General features: G+C 41.4%; 1 protein-coding gene across 6 annotated transcripts in view; it reads left to right on the top strand.

Annotated features, from left to right (window-relative positions):
• The window catches only part of PLD5 (phospholipase D family member 5), a 237,201-nt gene that overhangs the window by 124,263 nt on the left and 87,492 nt on the right, over nucleotides 1-25,446 (top strand). For 5 of the 6 annotated variants that reach the window (XM_084624900.1, XM_084624899.1, XM_084624903.1 and 2 more), the window contains 2 exons: nucleotides 6,048-6,216; nucleotides 19,777-19,891. In XM_084624900.1, coding sequence (XP_084481026.1) covers nucleotides 6,048-6,216; nucleotides 19,777-19,891 — 284 coding nt within the window. Of the gene's footprint in view, nucleotides 1-6,047; nucleotides 6,217-19,776; nucleotides 19,892-25,446 lie in introns of those variants that run through there. The other variant, XM_084624904.1, reaches the window with a different exon arrangement.

Genomic DNA, 25,446 nt, shown 5'->3' with positions numbered 1-25,446 from the left:
AATCCTCCAATTTGCCTAGGTCCCACTGTATCCTATCCCTGCCCTCCAGCGTATCTACCACTCCTCCCAGTTTAGTATCAACCACAAATTTGCTGAGAGTGCAATCCACACCACCCTCCAGATCATTTATGAAGATATTGAACAAAACCGACCCCTGGGGCACTCCACTTGACACCGGCTGCCAACTAGACATGGAGCCATTGATCACTACCCGTTGAGCCCGACAATCTAGCCAACTTTCTACCCACCTTATAGTGCATTCATCCAGCCCATACTTCTTTAACTTGCTGACAAGAATACTGTGGGAGACCGTGTCAAAAGCTTTGCTAAAGTCAAGAAACAATACATCCACTGCTTTCCCTTCATCCACAGAACCAGTAATCTCATCATAGAAGGCGATTAGACTAGTCAGGCATGACCTTCCCTTGGTGAATCCATGCTGACTGTTCCTGATCACTTTCCTCTCATGTAAGTGCTTCAGGATTGATTCTTTGAGGACCTGCTCCATGATTTTTCCGGGGACTGAGGTGAGGCTGACTGGCCTGTAGTTCCCAGGCTCCTTCTTATTCCCTTTTTTAAAGATTGGCACTACATTAGCCTTTTTCCAGTCATCCGGGACTTCCCCCGTTCGCCACGAGTTTTCAAAGATAATGGCCAATAGCTCTGCAATCGCAGCCGCCAATTCCTTTAGCACTCTCGGATGCAACTTGTCCGGCCCCATGGACTTGTGCACGTGCAGCTTTTCTAAATAGTCCCGAACCACCTCTTTCTCCACAGAGGGCTGGCCATCTATTCCCCATGTTGTGATGCCTAGCGCAGCAGTCTGGGAGCTGACCTTGTTAGTGAAGACAGAGGCAAAAAAAGCATTGAGTACATTAGCTTTTTCCACATCCTCTGTCACTAGGTTGCCTCTCTCATTCAGTAAGGGGCCCACACTTTCCTTGGCTTTCTTCTTGTTGCCAACATACCTGAAGAAACCCTTCTTGTTACTCTTAACATCTCTCGCTAGCTGCAGCTCCAGGTGCGATTTGGCCCTCCTGATTTCATTCCTACATGCCCGAGCAATATTTTTATATTCTTCCCTGGTCATATGTCCAACCTTCCACTTCTTGTAAGCTTCTTTTTTATGCTTAAGATCTGCTAGGATTTCACCGTTAAGCCAAGCTGGTCGCCTGCCATATTTACTATTCTTTCGACACATCGGGATGGTTTGTCCCTGTAACCTCAACAGGGATTCCTTGAAATACAGCCAGCTCTCCTGGACTCCTTTCCCCTTCATGTTAGTCCCCCGGGGATCCTACCCATCTGTTCCCCGAGGGAGTCGAAGCCTGCTTTCCTGAAGTCCAGGGTCTGTATCCTGCTGCTTACCTTTCTTCCCTGATCATTTGTACCTAAGTGTAAGTGGGGGAATAGTCCCTCACAATAGCAGAACTTTCCTGGCTTCTGCACTACCCCAGTGAAATGGGCTAGCGAAAGACTGAGTCCTCGCTCCCACTTCCTTTACCCAGTGGCCTCCCTGCCCTTGAGGACTCCCCTTCCACTCTCCTGTCTGGCAGAGTCCTTGTAACCCCAACAAGGCTGGTCCCAGGACTCGACCCCCAACCCTGCTGTGGTCACCTAGGAAAGGGGCTAGGGTGTCCCCACTCCGGGGTACTCTCTCTGCACTGGGCACTTCTCTGACCCACTGACCATTACATACAAGTTAAAGCAAATGCAAGTTATTTAATCAACAGTCAATTTTAAAAAGAATAAGGAAAAATGGGAAAGGTTAAAGGAAACATATCAACCCGCTCTGTGGCAGGGAACATCACAAACAGTGTCTCTGGAATGTCAGGGAAGTTCAGTCTGTTCCTTGTAAGTCCCAGGCCCTGGCTGGCTGCAGGGATGCTGTGGGTTGGACACTTGCTCTGGTGGTGGCCTCACGCTCTCAGGCTCTAAGTGGTAGGACCCTTCTTCCCAGTGTCGCACCCACCCTGTTGGGGTTACGATCCAAGCCTGGCCTGCAGAGCCCCTTGGCTGAGGCGTCTCCCTGTGCTTGGCCCGCTGCCCAGTGTCCTCCTCGCTCTCCCCAGCTGCTCACCGCAGCCAGCTCTGGACTGCTCTAGCCCCAGCTCCACCACTCCTTCTCAGCACGGCTGCTGCTGCTCTGCCTCCAGCTCCCTGGGCTGCTTCTTTGAGCCCTCTGGCTCTGGTTGCTACAGCTCTGCTCCCAGGACAGGTCTGCTCTGCAGGCTGCTTCTGTGACTCTGCTCCCAGCACTGACCTGCTTCCTGGGCTGCTTTTCTGGCCCCTCTGGCTCTGGTTGCTGCAGCTCTGCTCCCAGGGCAGGTCTGCTCTGCAGGCTGCTTCTGTGACTCTGCTCCCAGCACTGACCTGCTTCCTGGGCTGCTTTTCTGGCCCCTCTGGCTCTGGTTGCTGCAGCTCTGCTCCCAGGGCAAGTCTGTTCTCTCTGGGCTGTGCCTCTGGCTTTGGGGCTGCAGCTCTGCTCCCCAGCTTAGCTTGGGTCCCTGCCTTCTCCTTAGCTTGGCCCCACTCTGTCTGACCCAGGCAATTCCAGCTCACATGGAGGATGGGACCTCCCTGGCCTCCTGACTCCCTGATTAGCCTGCCCGCCCTCTTATTCAGGCTGACCCGGAGCATTGGCCTCTCCCCATTGTTCCTGGGGGCTGTCCGTCTCAGAGTCCTGATTCCCCATCAACCCTTCCCTCTTTTTAGTACTGGGAGCTAGCAAATAAAACACCCCCACTGAATGTTAGTAAGGGGGCAACAGTCCCCTTGCATAAGCATTGTTATTTTTTAGTTCTGTGATCAGTTCCTCTTTATCTGTTAGGACGAGGTCTAAAGTAGAAAAGAATTCTGTCTTGTGTGACAATGGAAAAGTCACTTAAGCTCTCTGTGCTTCAGTTTTCCCCCAAATGTAATATGGGGAAAATATTTCTCTGCTAAGCCCCACATAGGGATTAATTAATGTTTACAAAGCATTTTTATGATCATTAGATGAAAAACACAAAAGTGTAAATTAAATGATCTTTTTAAAACATAATTTATCTTTTAACATGAAAAACAGTTTGGGCACATTACAGGTATGTTGTTAACCTCAAGTGACTGAGTTAGTTGTAATTTTGTAAACTTGATTTCAGCTGTTGGGGCCCTCGCTAAATTATCTGATTAATGACATAAAATGTGAAGCCATGCAGAATGCTTGTCTTCTGTGCATAGCCTCACAGTTATTAAACCAGTGCTGTTTGGGGCATAGTGGGAAGGCAGTGAGGTGACTTTGTTTTTTCTTTAATATTCAAAGATTCTTAAAGCAGGAGTAACTTCAGCTTCATGATCCTATATAATTGTGGATCAGTGATTTCTCTTATAACTGCAATTTAATTTACAAAGTTGATAATGTAAACAGCACTTCTCTTTCCTCAGTCTGGACTGGATTCATGAACAGGGGAATATTTCAAGTTTTAAGAGATGGGTTCAAACTACAAAATCTGTACTAGCTCTCGTTTTCGAGAAATCCAAATGGCAATTTGGTTCAGGATCATTTCTAAATCATAACAAATAAAAGATAAATTATTTGATCTTTTAAAATAATACAAATGTTGTTTGTAAAATGTCTCCTCTTTCTATCAAAGCTCTCAAGATGGCAAAATAAAATAACTAATCACAGATAATTTAAAATACAATAATAATGAACAACATTATCAAAGGAGCAGGACTAGGAAAAACATAAGAGTTTATCTGTTATAGCTACTGGATTCTAATCCTAGCTGGGCTACTGTCTTGTGTGATATTCGAAAAGTCACCTAAACTCTCTGAGCTTCAGTTTCCCCCGAAGGTGATATGGGGAGAATCTTTTTCTAATGTGTCCCATCTCCAAGGGTGCAGAAACTTAATTAGTGTTTACAAGGCACTTTGCAATCATCAGATTACACTTAGTGTTTAGTGCCATTACTAAATTCCTACTCATATGGCCGAGTACTGTTTTGTATTGGAACAATTTTCATTGAAGGGTAAATAAAAAATAAGCTTATATGTTTATTAATCTCATTTTTACATTCCATTCACCCAGCACCTCCCTTTCATTACTTTGTTTGTCTTTTGGGCTATCATAAGTGGTGAGATATAAAAGCCTTTGAGGAAAGCATTCTAAATATATTTGCAATTTATCTAGTGAGTTGTACAAAGGTTCTGCTTTAACTTGGTGCATGAAACATGACTGCAATAGCACTAGCTACGCTTGCAACATTTGGTTCAGTAGAGTACAATTATCTGAGTTTCCTTCTTTATAACATTGGCAAACTATTTAGTGGATTTTCTGGGTATAGGTATTAAGCAAAGTGAATTTGTTCTCTGGACAAAATTCAGAACAGTTTATGGCTTACTTTTGGAGTCTATTTGCTGTCATTGAAAATGGTTTCCTCTACTAACAAATGTACTTAACCCTTGTTTTATTTTTAAAACTTAAATATATCTTGCTGTTCATCAGCTCTACTCTCTTAACCCTGTATCTCCTATTCCTTTGTTTTCATTTTGTTTCTGGGAACTCGTTTCCATTGGCAATATGTAGATAGATTGGATCAACTTCCAGGTGTGAGTGATTAAAAGCTCTGTTCCATGTTTGAACATTTGTGTCTAGTGACACAAATGTGTCTAGTGTGGACCAAAGACAAAAAATGAGGATATATGTGTTTATTGGAAAGAGTCAGAATTGGCAGGAATTGATTATGTTAGGATTTCTATCAAGAAGGCTTAGCCAGCTACTTTCATACCTTTTGCTTCCCAATACAAAAATACAGCTGTGTATCTGAGAACATAATTGGACCTGTTTGTTTCAAACAAACTGATTTTTGTTGGAAAGTAGGGCCTTATAATTTGCTAAAGTTTTCAATTTGAGGAAGTCAAGCAGTGAAGCAGTATGCTGAATGAATTGCATGAATTGCCTCTCCTTCCTGACAGACAGCGACCTATCTTGAACAATTGTTTAGAGCAGTGATTTCTATACTTTTCAATACATTGAGACATATGTAACTTGCAAATGTCAAGCAAAATATAGAAAACAATTTTAAGGAGCTTTCCTAAAAGTAGATGCGAAAAGGTACAGGATGAAATAGCTGTATCCCCTGCCTTCCTTTGCTGATGGTTCCTGATCACTGCATCATGTAGGTAAACAGAAGCAGGGTGGGTGGCTCAGAGCAGAAACTGGGAGTGGAGGCTTGCTAATCTGAGCCTAGAGGCTGTTCCATGCTTTAAAAAACCAGCTGTAAGGGTGCTAGGGTGTGTGTCTTTTCCACGTGGAGCAGGGGGGGTCTTAAGGGAAGTGTTGCTCAAGTAAGAGAGAGGGGATATGGGGAGGGGAGATGGTACTGGTGGTGGGCTAAAAAGGAGATAGGAGACCAGTTTAGTTTATTAATATCCTCAGGATGAATGTACTCATCCTTAATGTGTTAAGGGTTAAATAGCTAGTTCTGCATGAAAGAGATTGCTGGGCTTCAGGAACCTCATTCATTATATAGCATTAAAAATTGTTCAGATCCATGTTTATTGTATGGGGATAGAAAACATGATCCTGAGAAGTGCTAAGTACTGGAAATTCTTAGGGTATGTCTACACTGCTTCCCAGTGTGGCTAGACAAACATATGCTAGCTCCGCTTGAGCTACTGCACTAAATATAACAGTGAAGCCAGGGGTACCATGGGCTAGCCACCTGAATACAAACTTGTCCAGACTCTCTGGGTGCACACTCAGGCAAATAACCCAAGCTGCCACCTGCACTGCTGGCTACACTGCTATTTTTACCATGCTAACTCAAGAGGCGCTAGTGTGTGTCAGTCTACCGGTGCTTGGAAACAGGCTCCCAGCTGCAGTTTAGACAGACTTTAGTGACTTCACTGAGAGTTGTAGGTTTTAGAGCATGTGTGAGGATCAGGCCCTAAATCATGGGCCCAATAAATAGTCCCCCAAACTAACAATACTTTTACAAAGTGGGAGACTTTGTAAAAAGTGGCTTTATTAAATGTCTTTTTTTTTTTTTTTTGTCTCCTCTTAGGGTTGCTCTTGTGGAAAGCATTCCTGAAGGTATAAACTATTCAGACAGTGCACCATCCCACTTGTCTCTTTTCCAAGGCTGGATGAATTTGCTTAGTATGGCTGAAAAGTCTGTTGACATAGTATCTTCCCAATGGGACCTCCATCACAGTCATCCATCTGCCTGCCAGGTATGTTTTAGTCTAAACTGTCACCCCTCTGTTCGGAATCTAGTTTTGTATCTTGCTGCTCATGTTCTTTCTTTGTTGAGTTATGGAGCTGTGGCTTAACAGAGCTGTTTGGCTGAATATTGGGATGGCGGGGTGGGGGGAGATACTTCCTAATTATGCAGTCTATTATAGCAGAGCAGCAGAGTAGGATCTCTGCTATAGTTAAGGTTAAAACCAGCTTTATGTGTAAAGCTCAACCATTCTCAGTGCTCTAAAATCCATAAGGTTCCTTGGGTTGCCTTGAAATTTGGTGTGCTTCACTGGGAGTTCAGGGAAGGGACAGTGATCCAAATGTGGGGCCATTTGACCAAGAGATTCCCAAGATACAGCTCCCTGAAATCTCCCAGCTTTCCTTAAAGTTGACTTGTTTTGGCAACACTTACTCAGACAGATAAAGGTCAAACCAGGGTTCACATCATTGCACATGGATCTCCATCCCTCACAGGTTACCCCCCAGAGAGTGTATAGCACTCACCAGCTTTTTGCGAGAAATCAAATTAAAATGTTATTTGAAAAATTGTTTCTTTTGCAGGTAGGCACATCCCAAACAGTTCTAAGACTCATGCACAGAGAGAGGCTAACTATCTGGAAAACTACCTCTCCATCCCTGGACATGTGTGGCTCTGAGGGAATTTAATGGTCATTAAATCTTGAGTACTACTTCCAGTTCAAATCCAACCCAGGTCCGGGGTGGGAACCAACCGGCATATTGCTCCAATCTGCCCCATCAAAGGGCAATTTGTATTTTGAGGAACTGTAATCTGAGTACAAGCATATTACTTCACAATGTGCTGAAATTATTTTGTGAAAAGAAAATAAACAACACAAACAAATGCTCAATGTGAAGAGAGGGTAGCTGGGGTGGAAAAGCAGATAGGAATAGGGGAGGCAGGTTGGGGGATCAGGTGACGGAGATGGGGGAATGGGAGGGGATACCGGGGTGAGTAACAGGAGACTGGGGGAGAATAGGGACAGGGTGTGCTGCTCAGCCACACATTCACCACTCTGTGTGCCAGGATCTGAGGGGGCAGGGACAACCCAACTCTGCTATGCCTTATGGGATTGTAGGGTAGGGTTAATTATACAAATGTGGGGTTATTTGAACAAGGGGTTCCTGAGATTCCCCCCCCCCAAATATTTTTTATCAAGTTCACAGATTCTAGCAACTTTGAAATTCACCTGGGCAGAAATCTGAGAAGAAACTGTAAACATTTAGAAAAAATCTGTCACTGTCAAATTGTTGAGTGGTGTGGCTTTTTTTTTTTTTTTAAAAGAAATCTGAGTACGGAAGTATATTCAGAAGGTGCTGACATTATTTTTGAAAAGCTAACAAATTACATATGTGAATGTTCACTGGGGAGGGGAGGTGTGATTAAGTGGGAATGGGGGAGAGAGTTTTGGGCCTGTAGTGAGGGATAGGGTATTATGGGGAGGGGATGAATGGAATGGGTGGGAGAGGACTTGTGGGTCTCAGGTAAGGGGGAGGGGATAGGGATTAGGGGAGTTGGAGGGGCGAGGATGGGAGGGATTGGAGAATGTGAGTGATAGCAGAGGAAGTTGGGTAGTTAAGGAGGGTTGTAGCCAATAGTAAAAGATATCGGGTATATTTAGGATATAGAGGTGAAATATCACTATTAATGTTATAATTAAGGACTTGCAAGCCTCAGGCCTGTAAGATATTTAGCTTAGCCAGTCAAGGTCTCAGGCCTAAAAATAGGGTGACTCATCAGTTACTCATGTCAGCCTATGTTATGAGATGAAACAGTCAAAGGAATAGATGTGCTGATATTTAGGAAATATATATTGCAATGTATCAGTTAAAGCCTGATATAGTATTTTTGGGATTTTTCCAAACATAGGATGTCAGCAATGTGTTAACAACAAGTTGTTATGATGACTGAATGACATAAATGTTAACAAGCCTAAGAGGAACTAACAAGTTAGTCTATAAAAGTGGCCACTCCAAACTTAGTGGGCTGTGAAAGTATAGATAAGGAAAAGGAGTTGAAGCCTTCATAAATATGTACGGACCCCAGTGCGTGTCAGCATAACACATTAAAAAAGCTGTATCTGAGCCTGTGTGCCTTGGGAGACACCAGGATGACACCCTCTGGTGAGGAGGAAGAGGAAGATAATGACTGACACTCCAGATTTCCCCAGCAGGAGATATGAATGATGGCAGTTGCAGGGCTAACCGCTTTGCACTCATTCTCTATATCTGCTGTTGTACTTCAGTGTTGTGGGATTGTTTATTTGCTTAGTGTATTTGTTAATAAAGGAACTTGTGATCAATTGTAATTGTTGCTTGTGTGCGCGTCTTGGGTGTCTCATCCTAATGATACTAATAATGAACTTCCTGATTTTGTAACCACTCAGGAGACTGAACCCTTATTGACCTCTGCAGTCTAAGAGATTAATCAATACACAAATCCATCAGTTAAATTACAGATCTGGCACCCCAGATGGCACCAGAAAGAGCACATAGAGAAGAAGACCACCCTGTAGTGAGACAGGGATAGGTCAAGACCATCCTTGGTGCTAGTCTGGGAATAAAATCCTTGTCATAGTCTGACTCTGAGCAGGGCAAACTGCCACAGCTGTATAATCAACCTGGAATGTCACTTCCACTTCTCAATTCCTGTTTTATTCTTGTGTAGTTCTATCTCTTTTTCTTTTGTCATTGTGAAATTATGAGCCCATAAAGGAAATAAAAGATAAGAAATAAGAGAATGGATGTGAGTGCCCTCTTGTTTCTCAAGAAGATAAACACAGGTTGGAATTCCTCAAGAAAGGAGTTTGGGGGGAGAAGTCTTCCGTGAAAAAGAAGTGAATTGTAATGGACTAGTCATTTTGCAATTTCGCAAGAAGAGAATTATTTTTGTTTTAAATGTACAGATGTTAATGGGTAGATATTGTGATATATGAATAGTAGTACCAGATATTAACTGAATAAACGGGAGTGTTGGGACCCCGCAGTCATTTACAGACCAGAGGGTCCCTGAAATATAAGACTTCTCTGGACTGTGCCCTGACAGAAGATTAAGGGAAGCTCTGTAGGACACCTCGGTCACAACGCCCCAAGTGGTGGTTATACATTACCAGCCCATTGTGATCTGAAGGATTTCTGGCCAGTAGTAGCTGAAAGGGACGAAAGCATCACAAATGCTTCCTGGCAGCGGATAGAGAAGGGAGGAAATGACAGTCCCTGTAGTGAATTGTGGAGGATTTTAAAGGAATTTTGTATAAAAATAACCAGTTGAATAAGAGAGCAAATAAGGATATGAAAGTTATACTTTCGTAAGAGTATCGAAGAGCCCTGGAGGTGGGCTCTATTAATTATAATTTTGTTTGGCTTCACTCCTTTAAGGTGTCAGTAATATTTAGTAGGGTCATCCTTGCAAGACAAGGGGGAATTCCAAAAAGCTGATTGTAGGAAGCTTAAAAATCAAGTAAAGGAATGGTCAAGTGAGTGGGAGTCTCAAAAGAAGTAATCTCCACTTATAAGAAAATAATGGAAGCTTAGTTAATCACAGGTCTTAGAGGCCTTGTAACTATGTATTTTATAACCCAGTGGGGGAGGACTGCCAGCTGTAATAAAGGTAGAAACAATTTTGCAAAGTATATGGGTGAAATAAATTTCCTTTTAAAAGATTCCATTAAGTATCTTTTCATCTTAATAATTTATCAAGTAATTATAACATTAAAGATATTAAGTTTGTGCTCTTAATTTGTAATTCCCGGTTAATCTATATTTAAAAGAAACAAACAACTTACAGAAACCAGTCAAAAGTCATTAGAAGTCTTTGGCCAGCAGCCAATATGTTGCTGTAGACTAAAAGGGAAGTAACTTCCCTAGCAGTTTTGTCTGTATGTAAAAAAAAAAAAAAAAAAAAAAAAAAAGAAACTGAAAAAGCAAATTGCTTTTAACATACATTTGGCTTAAAATTAAATTGGTTGCCTATAAAGCCATGTTACAATCTTTTTTCTAAAATTTAGATAATATATTTTAAAACAAAGCTAATAACCACTATTTGCTTTTGTTTAGGGGTATTTAATGTAGTAGTTTAGTAATATAGCAATGATTTATAAGGTTCATCATATTTTCAAGCAAATTCTATGGCTGATGTAACTGTAAAAGGTAACTTAAGCTATGTCTATACTAGCACTTTTGTCGGTATAACTTATGTCACTTAGGGGTGTGAAAAAACACACTCCTGAGTGCCATAAGTTACCCTGACAGAAGCGCCATGTCAGTTGGAGACTCTCCCACTGACATAGCTACTGTTGCTCATTGGGGGTGGGTTAATTATGCTGATGGGAGAGCTCTCTCCCATTGGCATAGAGTGGCTACATGTGAGATGTTACAGTGGCATAGCTGCATCGGTACAGCTGTGCCACTGTAAGGTCTCTAGGGTGGACATGGCCTTAGTAAATAAAGGTAGAGCTAAAAACAAGACCCACCCACTATACTCGTAACCTGTAAAATATGGCAAGTAGGAAAAGGAAAAAAGGTAAAACTCTCATGTAAAATTGAAGTACTGTGTGTGTGTGTATATAACATTCTGTTTGCATGTCTTCTTTGGCCAGACTGCCAGCCACAGAACTTGTTGGGTTTAAACATCTGGTGGTTAATAAAGTATTCTTTATTAAATAATAACCAATTAGTTAATCATTATCCCAAAGATAGGTATCAAGTCAGCTATGATTTTGGACACACCTGCAGTGGCAGTGGGAAAGAAAACCTTTCTACTTTACACAGAAATCATCCTGCTCCATGTATGTTCTGGAGGACTCTACTTCTCTTGGGATGTCTTTGGGCCCCTCTTCCTGCCCCTCCATGTGAGCTGGGTTGGGCAGGGAGGAGAGGGAGACACACAGGCAATGCAAATTTAATCATCTGAAATCCAAAAAGTTAAAATTAAGGTACACATCACCCCTGTGTGGGGTGGGAGCTGGCCAAAGTGTATGTGTGTAGGGTGGAGTGGGGGGCTTCTTAGGAGGAGTGTAGACTAGGTGGACCTTAGGGTATGGCTGGAAAAGTCTGGTTGAAGCAGGGTCAAGAGTACCAACTGGAGGTGGTTAGTTGGAGTGAGGAGCCTAACTCAGTGTACGACTCTGGCTAAATAACCAAGGTAGTGTGTGACCATCCAATAAACTGCTGCCTGCGATATGTGAATTCAGTGGCATAGAGCAGGAGAGAGCAAAGAGCAGCTTCTTATATGTTAATGGGTTCTACAGTGTTGAAGTTTGGCTTAATGAGATGGGAAGGGGAGGAGGATCTGGAAATGTTGATGGGGGCTACATGTAGTGGGAAATGGTGGAGAAGAAGTGAGACACACCAGTTTTCTCTCTCATGATTTAAATTACTGTAACCACCATGTAATTAAACTGACATAAACCATGGATGGGATTTCTCTCACTGGCCCTGTTAGCCGCTAAACATTTCAAAATACCACCTTTATTCCCATTCCCCTATAACAAAATGTGCAGGAGTGGGGAGGAACACTTAGGAATCACACAGCAACTGAGTAGAAAGACTGGGACTATTCCTAGCTCTGCTTCTGGCATTCTGGATGACGTTGGCCAAGTCATTTCCTCACTCTGTTCCTCAGTTTCCCATCTGTAAAATGGGGATAATGATGTACAATTATTTGACACTTACTCATGAAAAGTACTATGTCAAAGCTAGGTCTTCTAATTATTACCTGGCAATTAGATAGAGGAACAAGTTATTAGATTATTTTTTCAGTCTAAGTAGGTGGACAGAATTTACGTGGGGGAAAAAAAAGGGCCATGTCTCATCTTATCCTGTAGTTTCCTTCTCTGACTGCTCCAGTCCTATGATATCAAAATCTTCCAGAATAACAAGAGTTCTCGTCTAATGGAGAAAGGGACAAAAATGCATTCCTCATTATGCTACATCATCAAACACTGAGCATATAATAGCCTGTCTCTGGATAGACTACTAGGATATATTTTTGAACGAACTCACCCTGATGAACTAAGATATTTCAGACCCTAATAAGCAGAGTGCACATCTTCTTCTAGTGCTTACTTTACGCTATCTGAGTCTTTGGGGGGAAACAGGCTGTTCAGTAAAATGACAGGGAATCAGGTGAAAAATGAAAAATGGGAAAACTATTTCAGTTGTAAGGAATCCACCATATTACACTGTCACAAACCATTCTCTTTCTTTCTAGTCCTGTTCACACTAGATAGTCAAAATTCCATTTACTGCATAACAGACAACCAGTATTCTAAACAAATAAAATATGGTGCTTTGGATGGCCAGTATTTTCAGTCATGAACTGGATTCTCCTTCTCAAACAGGAAGTTTATAACCTTCAATAGGACTCTGTATAATTCCATTCTTTCCTAAAAACAAATAGAACCTCATGCTGCCCTAAAATGTGCATTTATATGTTGATTAAATAAGTGAAAAACTGAAGTGGGAAGCCAAAGGCACAATTTACTCCCCACTCATCCTTTAAGAATACATATAAATATTGGAATATAATAAACTCAGTACATGTCAAAACAGCAAGACAGTCTACAATGTAAATGTATTTACATTTTATTTTCTAAGATATTTGAAACCCAAGCAGATGAATTTGAAGAGAAAATGCCTTAGATGTTCACAATTATTGGTATGTGCATGAATTTAAAAGAAAAGAAGCAAAACCATTTTAATCTGAAAAAATTCAACATGTCATTTACTACTGAACCAGCAGAGCCTAACAAATCCCAAACAGAGAACAAAAATAGCAAACTGAAAAATTGGGAGTTGAGCATCAAGTTAATTCACTGTGATGCATTCAGATGTAAAGCAAAAATTACAGCTATGGTTGTCATTAGCAGAGTAGGTAAGGTGAGGGATTAGAGGCATGCAGGTTTGTTCCCTCTCTCTCAATGCAAAGTTTAAATGAGCAAAAGTAAATGTATTTTTCATAATGTTCAGCTCTATTTATTTATTTATTTTGGCCTGCTGACAGGTTTATAACAGTGAGTGATTACTTCCACTAAAGACCGCAAAAAATGTCTGCGACTTTCTCAGAGCAAGTCTACACTACAGTGCTACACTGACAAAGCTTATTCCTGGGGGCGTTCTGTGCCACTGCATGTGTGCATAATTAATGAATCAGGCATATTTTTAATTTTTTGCGCAGAAAAAAAGCTTCTGCGGAAAAATTGCTGCAGTTCTGTCTTTTGCCCCTCAGAGGGTGCTGCGGCAATAGACCACAGCAGTTGCTCCCAGCCAGCAAGGGAAGTAGTGCCTTTTTCACAGCACCTGTCAGGCCAGGTCAGGAGATGGGCAATGGGGAGGAGACAGTGTGGGTGCTTGGGGCGGGGGGGTCAGACAGGGACTCAAAGGGCTAGTGGGGGAGGACAGACTGGTGCAGGGGCTGAATGGGAGTGGAGGCACAGGGTCACCGGGGGGAGGGGAGGTGCAGGGCCACATGGTGATGTGGGAGGGGGTGCAGAGCTACATAGGGACAGGGGGGGTGGCTGAGTCAGGGCACAGAGACACACAGGGACGGGGTGTGTGTGCAAGGTCATATAGGGACAGGAGAGTGGCTGGGTGGGAGCACTGAGATGGATGGGGAGGGGGTACAAGACACATGGATGTGGGGTGGTGTCTGAGTGGGGTTGGAGGGACACGTGCTTGACTGAATGGGAGAGGCTAGCAGTCAGCCAGGGTCTGCATGGGGGAAGCTCCCTAACAGTCAACCCTCCCCCATAAAAACACCCTGTTCCATACTTTTCCCATCCGTACCCAACAACCCTCCAAGTTCACACCCAGGCTCCTTCCCAGCAATTATTTCCCTCTCCCTCAGCTCTTCCATTACCCCTGACTCTGCACTGCTTCTGGGGACTGCAGGAAATATGGTTCTGTATTGTAGTTTAAATTAATTATTACTCAAGAGTACTATATTAATATGCCTAGTAGGAAATCTGTGTCAAAAAACATTTTCTGAATCTTTTTTGTTGTCTGTATTGTTAGACATACTTGCTGATACTTTTGGTCATTTATTAAAAAAATCTAATTGAAACTGTGATTATATTGTGTTATTTTGACAAAATATACAGAATGTTGCAGAATTTGAAAATATTGTGCACAGAATTTTTAATTTTTTGGAGCAGATTTCCCCCAGGAGTAGAAGTTACACTGATGCAGCTGAGAGGGAATAAGGGTACACATGATGGGTGGCTCAGTCTGCAACAATGTGAGGTCTCCTCTTATTCCTTCAAGCTAACAGGGTCCACTAGTCCTGTCCTAGGTCGCATGTTTACCCCTTTGAGCTTCTCATCCACACTGGACACTCTCTGCAGGTTGTGACAAAATTTCAAACTTGCTCACAAATGTATAGCTTTAAAATCCTGTCCTTACTCTTCTTCTTAACCTAAAACTGGACCTCCAGGGTGCTGCAAAGAGGGCAGAAAATCCCACTAGACTCCTTGTTGGTCTTGCCCTGGAGAAAAAAATTCCTTTCTGATCCTAAAAATGTTGATGAGTCACTCAGACCCACAGCTTTTTGGACACACAGGTCAAACTATACCTCCATTATAGTGCAAGGTAGCAACCCCACCAAAATGGCTAGTGTATGCCCTCAGGTCTTCACATCAAGCAAGGATAGGAGCAGGAGAGATGTTCTTCTCCTCCCTGTTCTCTTTCCCATCCAGGCAGCATTCTGGGACAAGCCACAGAGTAGCCAAGTTTGCCCCTCCCCTACTTCTTACTCTCAGGGCTTGTCTTTCCTCTGCTTATCTGATTAACAGCCCAGCACCTGGCCCCCATTGACAGGCTGGGGGAGACATTTCTGAGCTCCAGCTGAAGATACAAGAAAGTGATGCTCACACCTTTGTCTTGGAAGGTCAGCTGGAAGATTGGAAGTGTTTCTGTTTTACAATAAGTATTGGTTGCTGAATTTAGGAATTTTTTTTCCTATCCGCTGCTGCCAGTGTGTTATGATATATTTATTATGCTTGATAGCTGTAAATGTACCCAGAGGGTTGGCCATTAGACAAGTATTAAAAGTACTAATGCAATAAATGAATAAAAATTGCATGAATTATACTCTCTGCTTTTCCACAGAGAGAAAACTGTGAAGCACTGTCAAAACTTTAGGTACCCAAGTTATTGAAGGGAGAAATAATTCAGTTTACTGTGCGTCTGTAATAAATGTAGTTCTCTGTTCTTGCACTTCCCCTGTTTTATTTTGAATGAGACATGCATGCTTATAAAGATAACAGCAGCAACAGAAATCAGCCAGTCTAAAGTCAGGTCATCTGGTGAGAGTGAAGAAATTGGCTTCATTTCTTGACTTTTATTTTTCAATTCAGTGATGCTTTTAATGCACCCATTTGCTGGGGCATTTATAGCTGGGATTAACATTGTGCATCATTGGTAATTTAGATCCAAAACTGTCCAGAGAATGACAGTTTATTCATGTGAAACATACTTTGTTACATCATACTTTGCCTTTTTCAGGGGTTTTTTGCAATAGATTGTGCAAAATGCAAGAGAATATAGCCAGCTTCCTAAGAGGAATGGTTTGATAAAGGTTACATAATAGCATGCTGAAATTTCATGGTACTTGGTCTGGTACCTCATTTCTTCTCAGATTTCATAAGCTGACTATGTAAGAAATGATATTGGAGACTCTTGTGTAGTCACACAGCAGTCTGGTGTTGTCTCACCAATCCCTGAGTTACAGCATGAGGACTCTTATTTGATAGAAACATTTCAAGGCTGCTGACAGCACTGACAAAACTGTTCAGATCATCTCCCTTGTCCTTTTGCAGAGAACAATAATAGTAAAATTACAAATAAACATATCAAGAAATCTTATCAGCTGGGTCCGGAATATTAAATGGAAAGAAAGCAGGATAGTTTAACCAATACAGTGTATCACTTAAGAGATTTAATCCTGGGTTGTATTAGGAAATATTTGTAACATTTCCCCTAGTTACTAGTACGGGATGTAAGAGGCTTTAAATACAAAAAGTTAAGTGTTTTTCATAGTTGTTTTGAGAGTCTAAATTCAGCATAGCGTGGGTTTGAGCACCTGCCAAGAGCATAGACCATGCAGTGACAAATAGGAAAAAGGCAAATCTTTTCATTTGTATATCTCCAACAATTCTCAGCACTCTTACTCATATTTACACATATTACCACTCTCTCTAGCCACTACATGGCCTTCATTAACATCATGATCTTGGCTGTTTTATTAAATGTTTTTGGTTTTTATTTAACATTTTCTATATTGAGATTTTCAATGTTTTACAATTTAAGAATACAAACACTGTATTTGGACAAAGAAAACTGGTTTTTCTAGGGTTTTATGCCATTGGGTGTCTTTTGATAGTAAAAATATGGCTCAGGATTTTCAGAGTAGATTGCTGCTTTCGCTGTGCACCAGCAGCCATCGGTCAGGCTACTGAAGTACAATCTTAAACATCTTTGAGCCCCTAAGATCTTCAGTGGGAGTTGGATCCTGCCTTTAGTCACAGGCGCCAGCTTCCTCATTTCCCTGGGGGTGCTTGACCCCCGTTCTGCCCCCACTCCACCCCTGCCAGCAGATCGAGGAACATGATCGTTCCCCTCTATTTGACATTGGTGAGGCCTCATCTGGAGTACTGTGTCCAGTTTTGGGCCCCACACTACAAGAAAGATGTGGAGAAATTGGAGAGAGTCCAGCGAAGGGCAACAAAAATGATTAGGGGTCTGGAACACATGACTTATGAGGAGAGGCTGAGGGAACTGAGATTGTTTAGTCTACGGAAGAGAAGAATGAGGGGGGATTTGATAGCTGCTTTTAACTACCTGAAAAGTGGATCCAAAGAGGATGGATCTAGACTATTCTCAGTGATACCAGATGACAGGACAAGGAGTAATGGTCTCAAGTTGCAGTGGAGGAGATTTAGGTTGGATATTAGGAAAAACTTTTTCACTAGGAGGGTGGTGAAACACTGGAATGCATTACCTAGGGAGGTGGGGAATCCCCTTCCTTAGAAGTTTTTAAGGTCAGGCTTGACAAAGCCCTGGCTGGGATGATTTAGTTGGGGATTGGTCCTGCTCTGGGCAGGGGGTTGGACTATATGACCTCCAGGGGTCCCTTCCAACTCTGATATTCTATGATTCCCTCAAAGCCCCACCCTTGCTTTGCCTCTTCCCACCCCTGTTCTGCCCCCTCCCCTGAGCCCACTATGCCATCGCTCTGCCTCTCCCCCGGGGGGGCCTCCTGCACACTGATGAACAGCTGATTGCAGTGGGTGTGAGGTTCTAGGGGGAGGGGGAGGAGCTCATTGGTGGGGGCCTGCCGGCAAGCGGGACACACAAGGAGGAGTGTGGGAGGAGCTGATTTGCGGGACTGCCGGTGTGTGGTCCAGCCCCGGAGCACCCACAGAGTTGGTGCCTATGCCATTTGTCCTTAGGGAATAAGGAGAGTGGGATACTGTGTGTAGGGCCATCTAGTGATCTTAGGAAAGGCAGAACAGGATTATAGTGAGCAATTTGTAATTTGACTGAAAATGTTTTCTGAGTCTCCTGTTACATCTAACTGGTCAGTGACTTCTGCCCTGGAAAAGAGATGAACTGGGAAGCCCCATTAGAAGCTATACCCATTTAAGATGCACTGGTGCATTCATAGCAGCAGAACCCAATTGTTTCATAGAGTTTCTGTGAGCTCTGTACTGAGACAGGAGCTGGGCGGTGGTTTTGAATGTAACGCAAGTAAAAAATAAACAATTGTTTACTGTAATAGCAGCCCTGTGGCTTCCCTATAATTTGGAGGGAGCATTTCAACTTGTTTTTAAAAAGCCTGCTGTTCTTATTTTGCTTTCATGTATATATAGCACATGGAAAATGAATGGTTAGAAGTGGAGATGGATTGCAGACAGGTTAAGAGACGTCCTGTACTTCACTTATGCTAAGCATACAATGACATGGGACTCAATAGTGAGCTGCTTTTCCTGTCCACACAGTGGAATAAAGGGATGGAAAATGCTCCCTTACTTCCTTGTGCAGACTATTTATACCACAGAAGTGTGTGTGGGAGGGAGAGCAGCTTCTGGGGGTTGCTACTCACTCCTGTGCAGGTGGGGAGGGACAGGAAGGGGTCTGAGTGGAGCCTTAGCTATGTTAAAACAACATTATTTAGGTTACAAAGTCAAGCAAAGTTAGGAAACGCCAGAATTTAGCTTGCCTATGCAACCTTAATTCCATCCCTTTGTGCATATGCACTATGATATTTAATCACATGCTCACATACTATTTTTTGCATGGATAATTTTCCTGGCATGATCCCTATTAAGGCTTTAATGTGATCAGTGTACTTGGGAAGGGTGCACGTTTTTTGCCGAGAGCTGACTGGCGTGGTTCTGTAGATGTTTTTCTCTTGCTGGTGTTGTATAGAATGTTTTGTTCGCAGGTTAATATGATGTGATTCTTGAAAACTTGCTTATTTTTTTCTTCAAAGTTTTTGTGCTAGATTTTACTCCGGGATGTTCATGCACATCTCCCACTAACTTTCCTGGGAAATACGTATGTGTATTTTGAGGGTAGACCCTGGCTAAGTCAGTTGAATAAAAGCAAGACTTCTGCATGCTTTTTATTTTATGTTCTTCTAATCACTTATAGCATCTGTATTTAATGAGTTAAAATAGTAGCAATTAAACACAAATGCTCATTATATTGTGGTAGCATACCATAGTTAATAGTGAGCTGGACATTATATTCTGGACCCTTCATTTTAGGTATTTATAATTTAGCAGCATATTTTGTTTGGATTTAAATATTTCATGCTTGGTCTCAGTCCAATGATTCCCTTTTTTAAAGTTTAGCCAAAATCCCTTTTAGCTTTTACAATTATATAAGTATTTAAAAATGCATTTTTTAAAAAACCTATTGGATTCCAAAATAGCTTTGTTTTGAAAGATCAGACATAACATGTATCTTGTCTTCAGTGAGAAATTCACTCTTTTGCAAAATCTTCAAAATGTGGCTGAAATAGAAAAGGTATGAATGTTTGAACAAGATACACTTAAGCATGCACAACTTGCCACTTTCATTACCAGTTTAACTGTATATATTCAAGAACAGCAGAAAGACAAACCAGTGCCCAACTGAACCCTCTTAGTACTACTCCTGGACTACCTCCCTAATTGTTCAGTACAAAATAAATCATTTGTCTCTGTTTTATTTAAACCAAGGAAATGAAATACTAAACTGTTAATGCAGTATTAAGAACTGAGGGCCAAATTTGATCAGTTATACTTGTGCAACACCACTGACCACAATCTGGAATAAGTGAGAGGCAAATTTGATCTTCAAAATGGTTTTTCAAGAAAGGGGTTGAGACAGTCTTTAGGCAGCTTTCAGCGTAGCTGTGGACTAACTCCTGTTTACTCCAGTTACTGTCCAATATAATTTTGTTTTTATATGTGTCTTTTGTTTATTGCTGTGTAATTTGAACAGTTCTTAGTTTTATTAACCTTGCTTTCCTTTACTATTCTTCCCAGGGCCAGCGTCTTTTTGAAAAATTGCTAGAACTGGCGTCTCGAAATATTGAGATAAAACTAGTGAGTGATATACTGCCCTCCGAATCAAAGGTATTAAACGACTTGAAAGCAAAGGGTAAGACCAAGGTCTTTACGTTATTATACCATTGACTGCTATATTAGCATAACTCTTTTCTTTCACTTAAAATGCTGTTGCTTCATAGACGCAAATAAAATATGTGTAAATCTAAACCTATTTGTTCAATGGTGATACCCTACAATTCTTCAGCTTACCTTGGCTCAGAGTTTTCATTCATCTTCCAAAAACTCTTTTATCACTTTAGATGGAGCAGATATTTGCAGTTTGTAAGTGGTAAAAAGGTGGCCATGTGATTACAATTTTAAGTCATCGCAACCATACTAATGGTAGGCAATGCAACCTGAAAGAATTATTGCATGCTGGGATGAGATATTCTTCTCTTCTGAGGAACAGTGAAACAAATAAAATAACATGTCAATGGTATTGACGTAACTTTTGCCAAATCCTGCCATCAATTTCTATGGAAAACCCCGATGACTTCAGTGGGGGTTCCCCAGGCAATTGATGGCAAGATGCAACCTGTTCTATAATGAGCGACTGTTTTGTTATCTGATTTTTTTATCTGCAATGTATGTTACAATGATCTCTCACATATACATCATGCATTTCATTGTGAAGTATTGTAAAGCTCTTTAGAAACTGAAACATACACTGTCCTGTCTGAAATCTAGCCAATTTCAAAAATGAAAGTCAAATGTAGCTTCAGGTACTACACCTGTCTCTGAGACCCTGCTGACCTTTGAGCTTTCACAATCACAGTTTTGTATTTTTAAAAAATGTTCTAACTAACCAAGCAGGGGCAGCTTGCTGACTAGTCATGAAAAACAATGAAACTGACTATATAGAAAATGTCAAATGTACAAATAAACAAACTGGAAACTGGAAAAATAGAGAATGTTTTAAATCTCTTTCAGTTTTGGTAATCTTAGGTGTTACTTGAAGCAAAAGTAGAACAGTGATGTAAAAAATCTGCTAGAAGTGGTGGTTGTTTTTTTTTTTTTAATTTCAGGTACAATTTTAAATTTAAAAACAAACTCTCTATATGAATCCTATCATCCACCTCTGAAATGCAGAAATCAGCAGGTGTTCAAGGCACTAATTCAGCAAAGTGCTTAAACATATGTTTAACTTTAAGCATGTACTTAAGACTATCCCTGTGTCTAACAGAGCACAGCAATATTACATACTTGCTTAAGAAAAGAAGTGAAGAATCTTTTTCCAAATGAAAACTGTTAATTTGTATTTTATGAAGTTTCTTTTAAGCTGATAATTAGATATGGAACAAGAGAAATATTAATGAAATTCTTGCTTTGCTAAAAGAGATCACTTTCTATCACATTACCATTCTGCCCATATCAGACAATTGGTTATTTCTGTTGTAGTCCAAAGGTGTTATTTATTCCATTATGACTATGAGAAGAATCTGGATGTCAACCAGAGCGAGACAGACATTTTCTAAAATATGTTTGCAGCTAGTGAATCAATGGGGTTTCTCTTCTCACAGATTGAAAAAAAAAGGCCCTATGTTGTATCACAGCATAGCACAGTAGCTTAAGTGGCAAGAGGGGCTAGCCACCTCGACTCATACCCATCCAAGATGCTAGGCGTATATTTGGGAAAGTTAGCCTGTCGTGCTGCTCCGGGTGCGGTCGCTACACCCTATTTTTAGCACACTAGCTCAATCAAAGCTATCGCAGGTATGTCTTCTTGAGCTGGGAATAGCACCCCAAGCTCAAAGTGTAGACATACCCTTTGAGAGAACGGGTTCATTTCTCCATGGTTAGAATGTTCCAGATTCTTTCAAGCCAACCAGTTATAGAGATGGGATCTGTACATTTGCATTTAATTTTTTTTCATAATTAGCCAAGAACAGGTTTCTCTATGTTGCCCCACCAGAGGATATTTGCAGGAAGGCCCCTAGTAAGTAGGCTGATGGATCTAGAGTTATATCTAGATCTGTGATTTTTATAATTACATTTGTTTGAGTTAAAAAAACTTTGGATTTGGGGATATGGCCACTGCCAATGATGTTGCTGAGTGCCTCGTTGCCATACATCCACCAGCAGTGTGGAGGAATAGATGCATAGATTCCAAAGCCACAAGGCACCACTGTGATCCTCTACTCTGACCTCCTGTGTCACGTAGGCTATAGAAGTGCCCCACACTAATGCTTGTTTGATAAAGCATATCTGCTAGAAAAACATCCAATCTTAATTTAAAAATTGCCTGTGGTGGAGAGTCCACCATGACCATTTGGTAGATGATCCTATGATATTTAATTTTGAAGGAATAAATGGAGTCTGCAGTGAGAACATTCTTCTGGTGGTTTATTCTCTTTGAGGCACCAGCTGATATTAGAATTTAACATCAAAACTGGAACTGTATGCTTTAAACAAACAATTAAAAACTTCAGCAAGGAGGAGAATTTGCAGTAAGGATTTCATCAAAGTCTGTTGCAATCTCATCAGGGCTGCAAGCCTTTCCTAAGTCTAAGGATTTTATAATTTTGCTAGCTTCAGTTTCCTTTGTCTCGCTCAGGTTTCTGCTAAAGGAAATTTTAAAGTATTCTAATGAGTTTGTGGATATATCAGTTGACTGTTCTAAATTATAGCGATTCTCTTAGAATCCAAGGAAGTCACTTGTATCTGATCATTTTGGTGTATCAGACTACAGTCCTGTGTTTGGAGTGTTGTAATTGAGGAAGGAGGACATGTCAAGTTTTTTTCTGTCCTTTTTCCAAGACATACTAAGGTGGAGTTGGATTTCTCATAATGAAATCTTGTTTTTCTTATTCCATGTTTGGTTTGTTTATTTCTGCTAAGTTTCAATATCTCTGGGGAATGTCTTGATTATGGAATCAGTCTGTGGATGTTTTCCAAATGTGCTAATTGGCCATACAGCTCTTTCACTTGTGTCTGGGCTAAATTTTATCTCCTGGAAGCTAGGGAAATCATTTCCCCCTAATTACCACTTCTGCTGGCTCCCGGAGAAGATGTAGGTTAGTTTCTAGTGTGCCATTAATCGGTTATGGCGATTTTTATTGCCTTGTTGAAATTAAAGGATCTTGTATGAACAGGCGATTTATGGTCCATACAATTCTGTATGTACTACTTGCTCTTGTCAACTAGAAGCTAATTGGTACATGAGCAGAAAGAGAAATTTCTCCAGTTCTCTAATGCTTTTAACAAAAGCACAGTGAATGGGAGAAAATATATAAATATTAAATGAATGAATGTTCTATTGTCCATTGCAGACACAGGTGCGAATATCTCCTAGTGCTGCCTTAGCTACTTGCTTTGACAGGCATTTAATTTTTTTCTCTGCCATTTACCCTGCCAGGTCTGTCTAAAGGAATTACTAGAATCTCCTCTTGTGATACCCTGGCCAGCTGCATCCCTAGAAATCAGTCAGATTTGACTCTTTAAAAAGACCTGTGATTGTTCATTTGGAACATATGTATAAGTAAAGTATAATTCGGTCTATTGTTGTTTTCCCAGCCAGTATAAGAACTCTGCCTTTTGTGTCTAAGGAAGAACACTGCATGGCAGATGGTACTTTTTTTTTTATTTATAATAATAAATACCCCTCTTGTTTGGTTAGATATAAAACGTTAAATACATCCAACACCCATCACTTCCTGAGTTTTTCATCTTCCTTGGATAATGCTTTAGTCTCTTGTCAAAAGGCAAGATCAGTTTTTAGGTTTTTTTAGATAGGAGAAGGAACATTTTTCCTTTCAGAGGATTGACATTCTTTTGACATTCAGGGAGAAAATTTTGTAAGACTCCATCAGAATATAAAAAGGGGTAGCTTTGTCCTCCTGTAATATTTGAGATGCAGCACTGATCAGTTTGTAGTTCGGATGGTTTGGAAAATATGTTTTATAGTTTTACTGTTGCATATTTGATAGCTACTGCAATCAGATTGGTTTTTTAAAAAATCTTCCCACAGTAGTGCTGCTAAATGTTGGAACGAATGTGGATTGTTACCAGATGTTAAATGGCTTATTTATGATGGTGTGTATGTAGGTCATACAAAAAGTTTTAGTGTTTATCAGAGTTGTCCAGACAGCCAGATTATAAGTTTCTAACAGAACTGTAACAGATGAATATTTGTCTGTCAATAGCTCACATCTAAAACAGGATAGAAAAAAGTTCAAAGAAAATTATAAGAAAATAGGGGCCATGTCTCTTTACAGGCAGACAGTGAGATAAGTTCAGGTAGATATTTCTAGCCAGAGACATGGACAAAGCAGGTGCAGGCATGTTGACAAATACAGGAGACAACAGATGTACAGAAGAAAATAAGGGGAGAGCTGTGTGTTCTCTTCCTGTGGTCTGGGCACTCAGTGCACCCCCATTCTCCCATGTTGTGCTGGCTGGTGCCTGGGGTCAGAAGAGGGCCACTCTGCCTCCAGTCCCAGAACATACCTGCTGATGTGCTGCCTGGAAGCAGTTGAAGGTGCTGCAGCCAGGGCCTCCCAGCCATCTACAATAGTGCTGCTGTCATTGAGGGTTCACTCTGCTCCTTCAGCAGGGACTCATGAGAAGCAGAGAGAGGTGCTGAACAGCAGGAAGCTGCCAGGACTCTTCCTGTTCAGTAATGGGGAGAGGTGTGAATCACCGTGGGGGTGGCTTTGCTGAGCCCTCGCCCAACCCTGGCAGCTTTAGCCAGCAGGAGTCCCAGTGTGGACGCCCACCCACCCCGCCCAGGAGCCTTCCCTCATATCTATCTGAATCCCTGCCAGCTAAGGGGAATTTTGGGAATGAGCTGCCTGGGCCTCAGAAGTAAACATATGATGTTGGGAAGGGGAGGAAGAGATGGAATCTGGGGACAGAATTTAATTGGTTGGGCAACAAGAAGTAGAGAATACATGAATGGGAGAGCAGAACTGAACTGACTGAGAGTGAGACAGAATAAAACTGTTTAATTTCTCTCCCCCAACCCTTTGTGTGTTACTTGGCTTCCCGGACTGCAAACTCCTTGGAAGAAGGTCTGTGCCTTCTTGCTGTTCTGATTCTGATTAGGGTCTGTGGGTGCTATGGCAATATAAATTACATTAATAAATCTATGTTAAAAGAATGTTGCTTAGGTTGCAAAGTTAAGCTCTCAAAAGTTCGGAAATGTCACAATTAAGGTTCTTTGTGCAACCTTTTTTCAGCCTTTTTGTGCATGTGCACTAGGATACAGTCTTTAATGAGAAGATTACATTTCCACAGGACGACTTCTTCACTCTGGGCTTGATCTTGCACCACTGAAGTTAATGGGAGTTTTTCCATTGACTTGAGTGAGAGGAGACTCAAGCCCCCAGTGCACAGAATGGGCAGCACTCCCTCAATGGGCATTCTTTCTTTGGGAAATGTGTAATATTTCTTTTTATCTTAATCATTCAATGTGTGGCCCCAGGCTTTATTTACCACACATCATCCAAATCCCACACAGAATAGATAATTAATTTCCTTCTGGGCATTTCTATGGTGCTTATCACTGTTGGTGCTGAGTGCTTCACAAATGTTAATGAATTCATCTTCACAGCTTCCCTGTGAGGTGGGCAAGTACTATTATCCACATTGTACAGGTGGGAAACTGAG

Source organism: Lepidochelys olivacea, assembly GCF_965140295.1.
Source record: "Lepidochelys olivacea isolate rLepOli2 genome assembly, chromosome: 3".
NCBI lineage: Eukaryota > Metazoa > Chordata > Testudines > Cheloniidae > Lepidochelys > Lepidochelys olivacea.
Note: the sequence above shows the minus strand (reverse complement) of the source record. Positions and strands in the feature narration are given on the sequence as shown.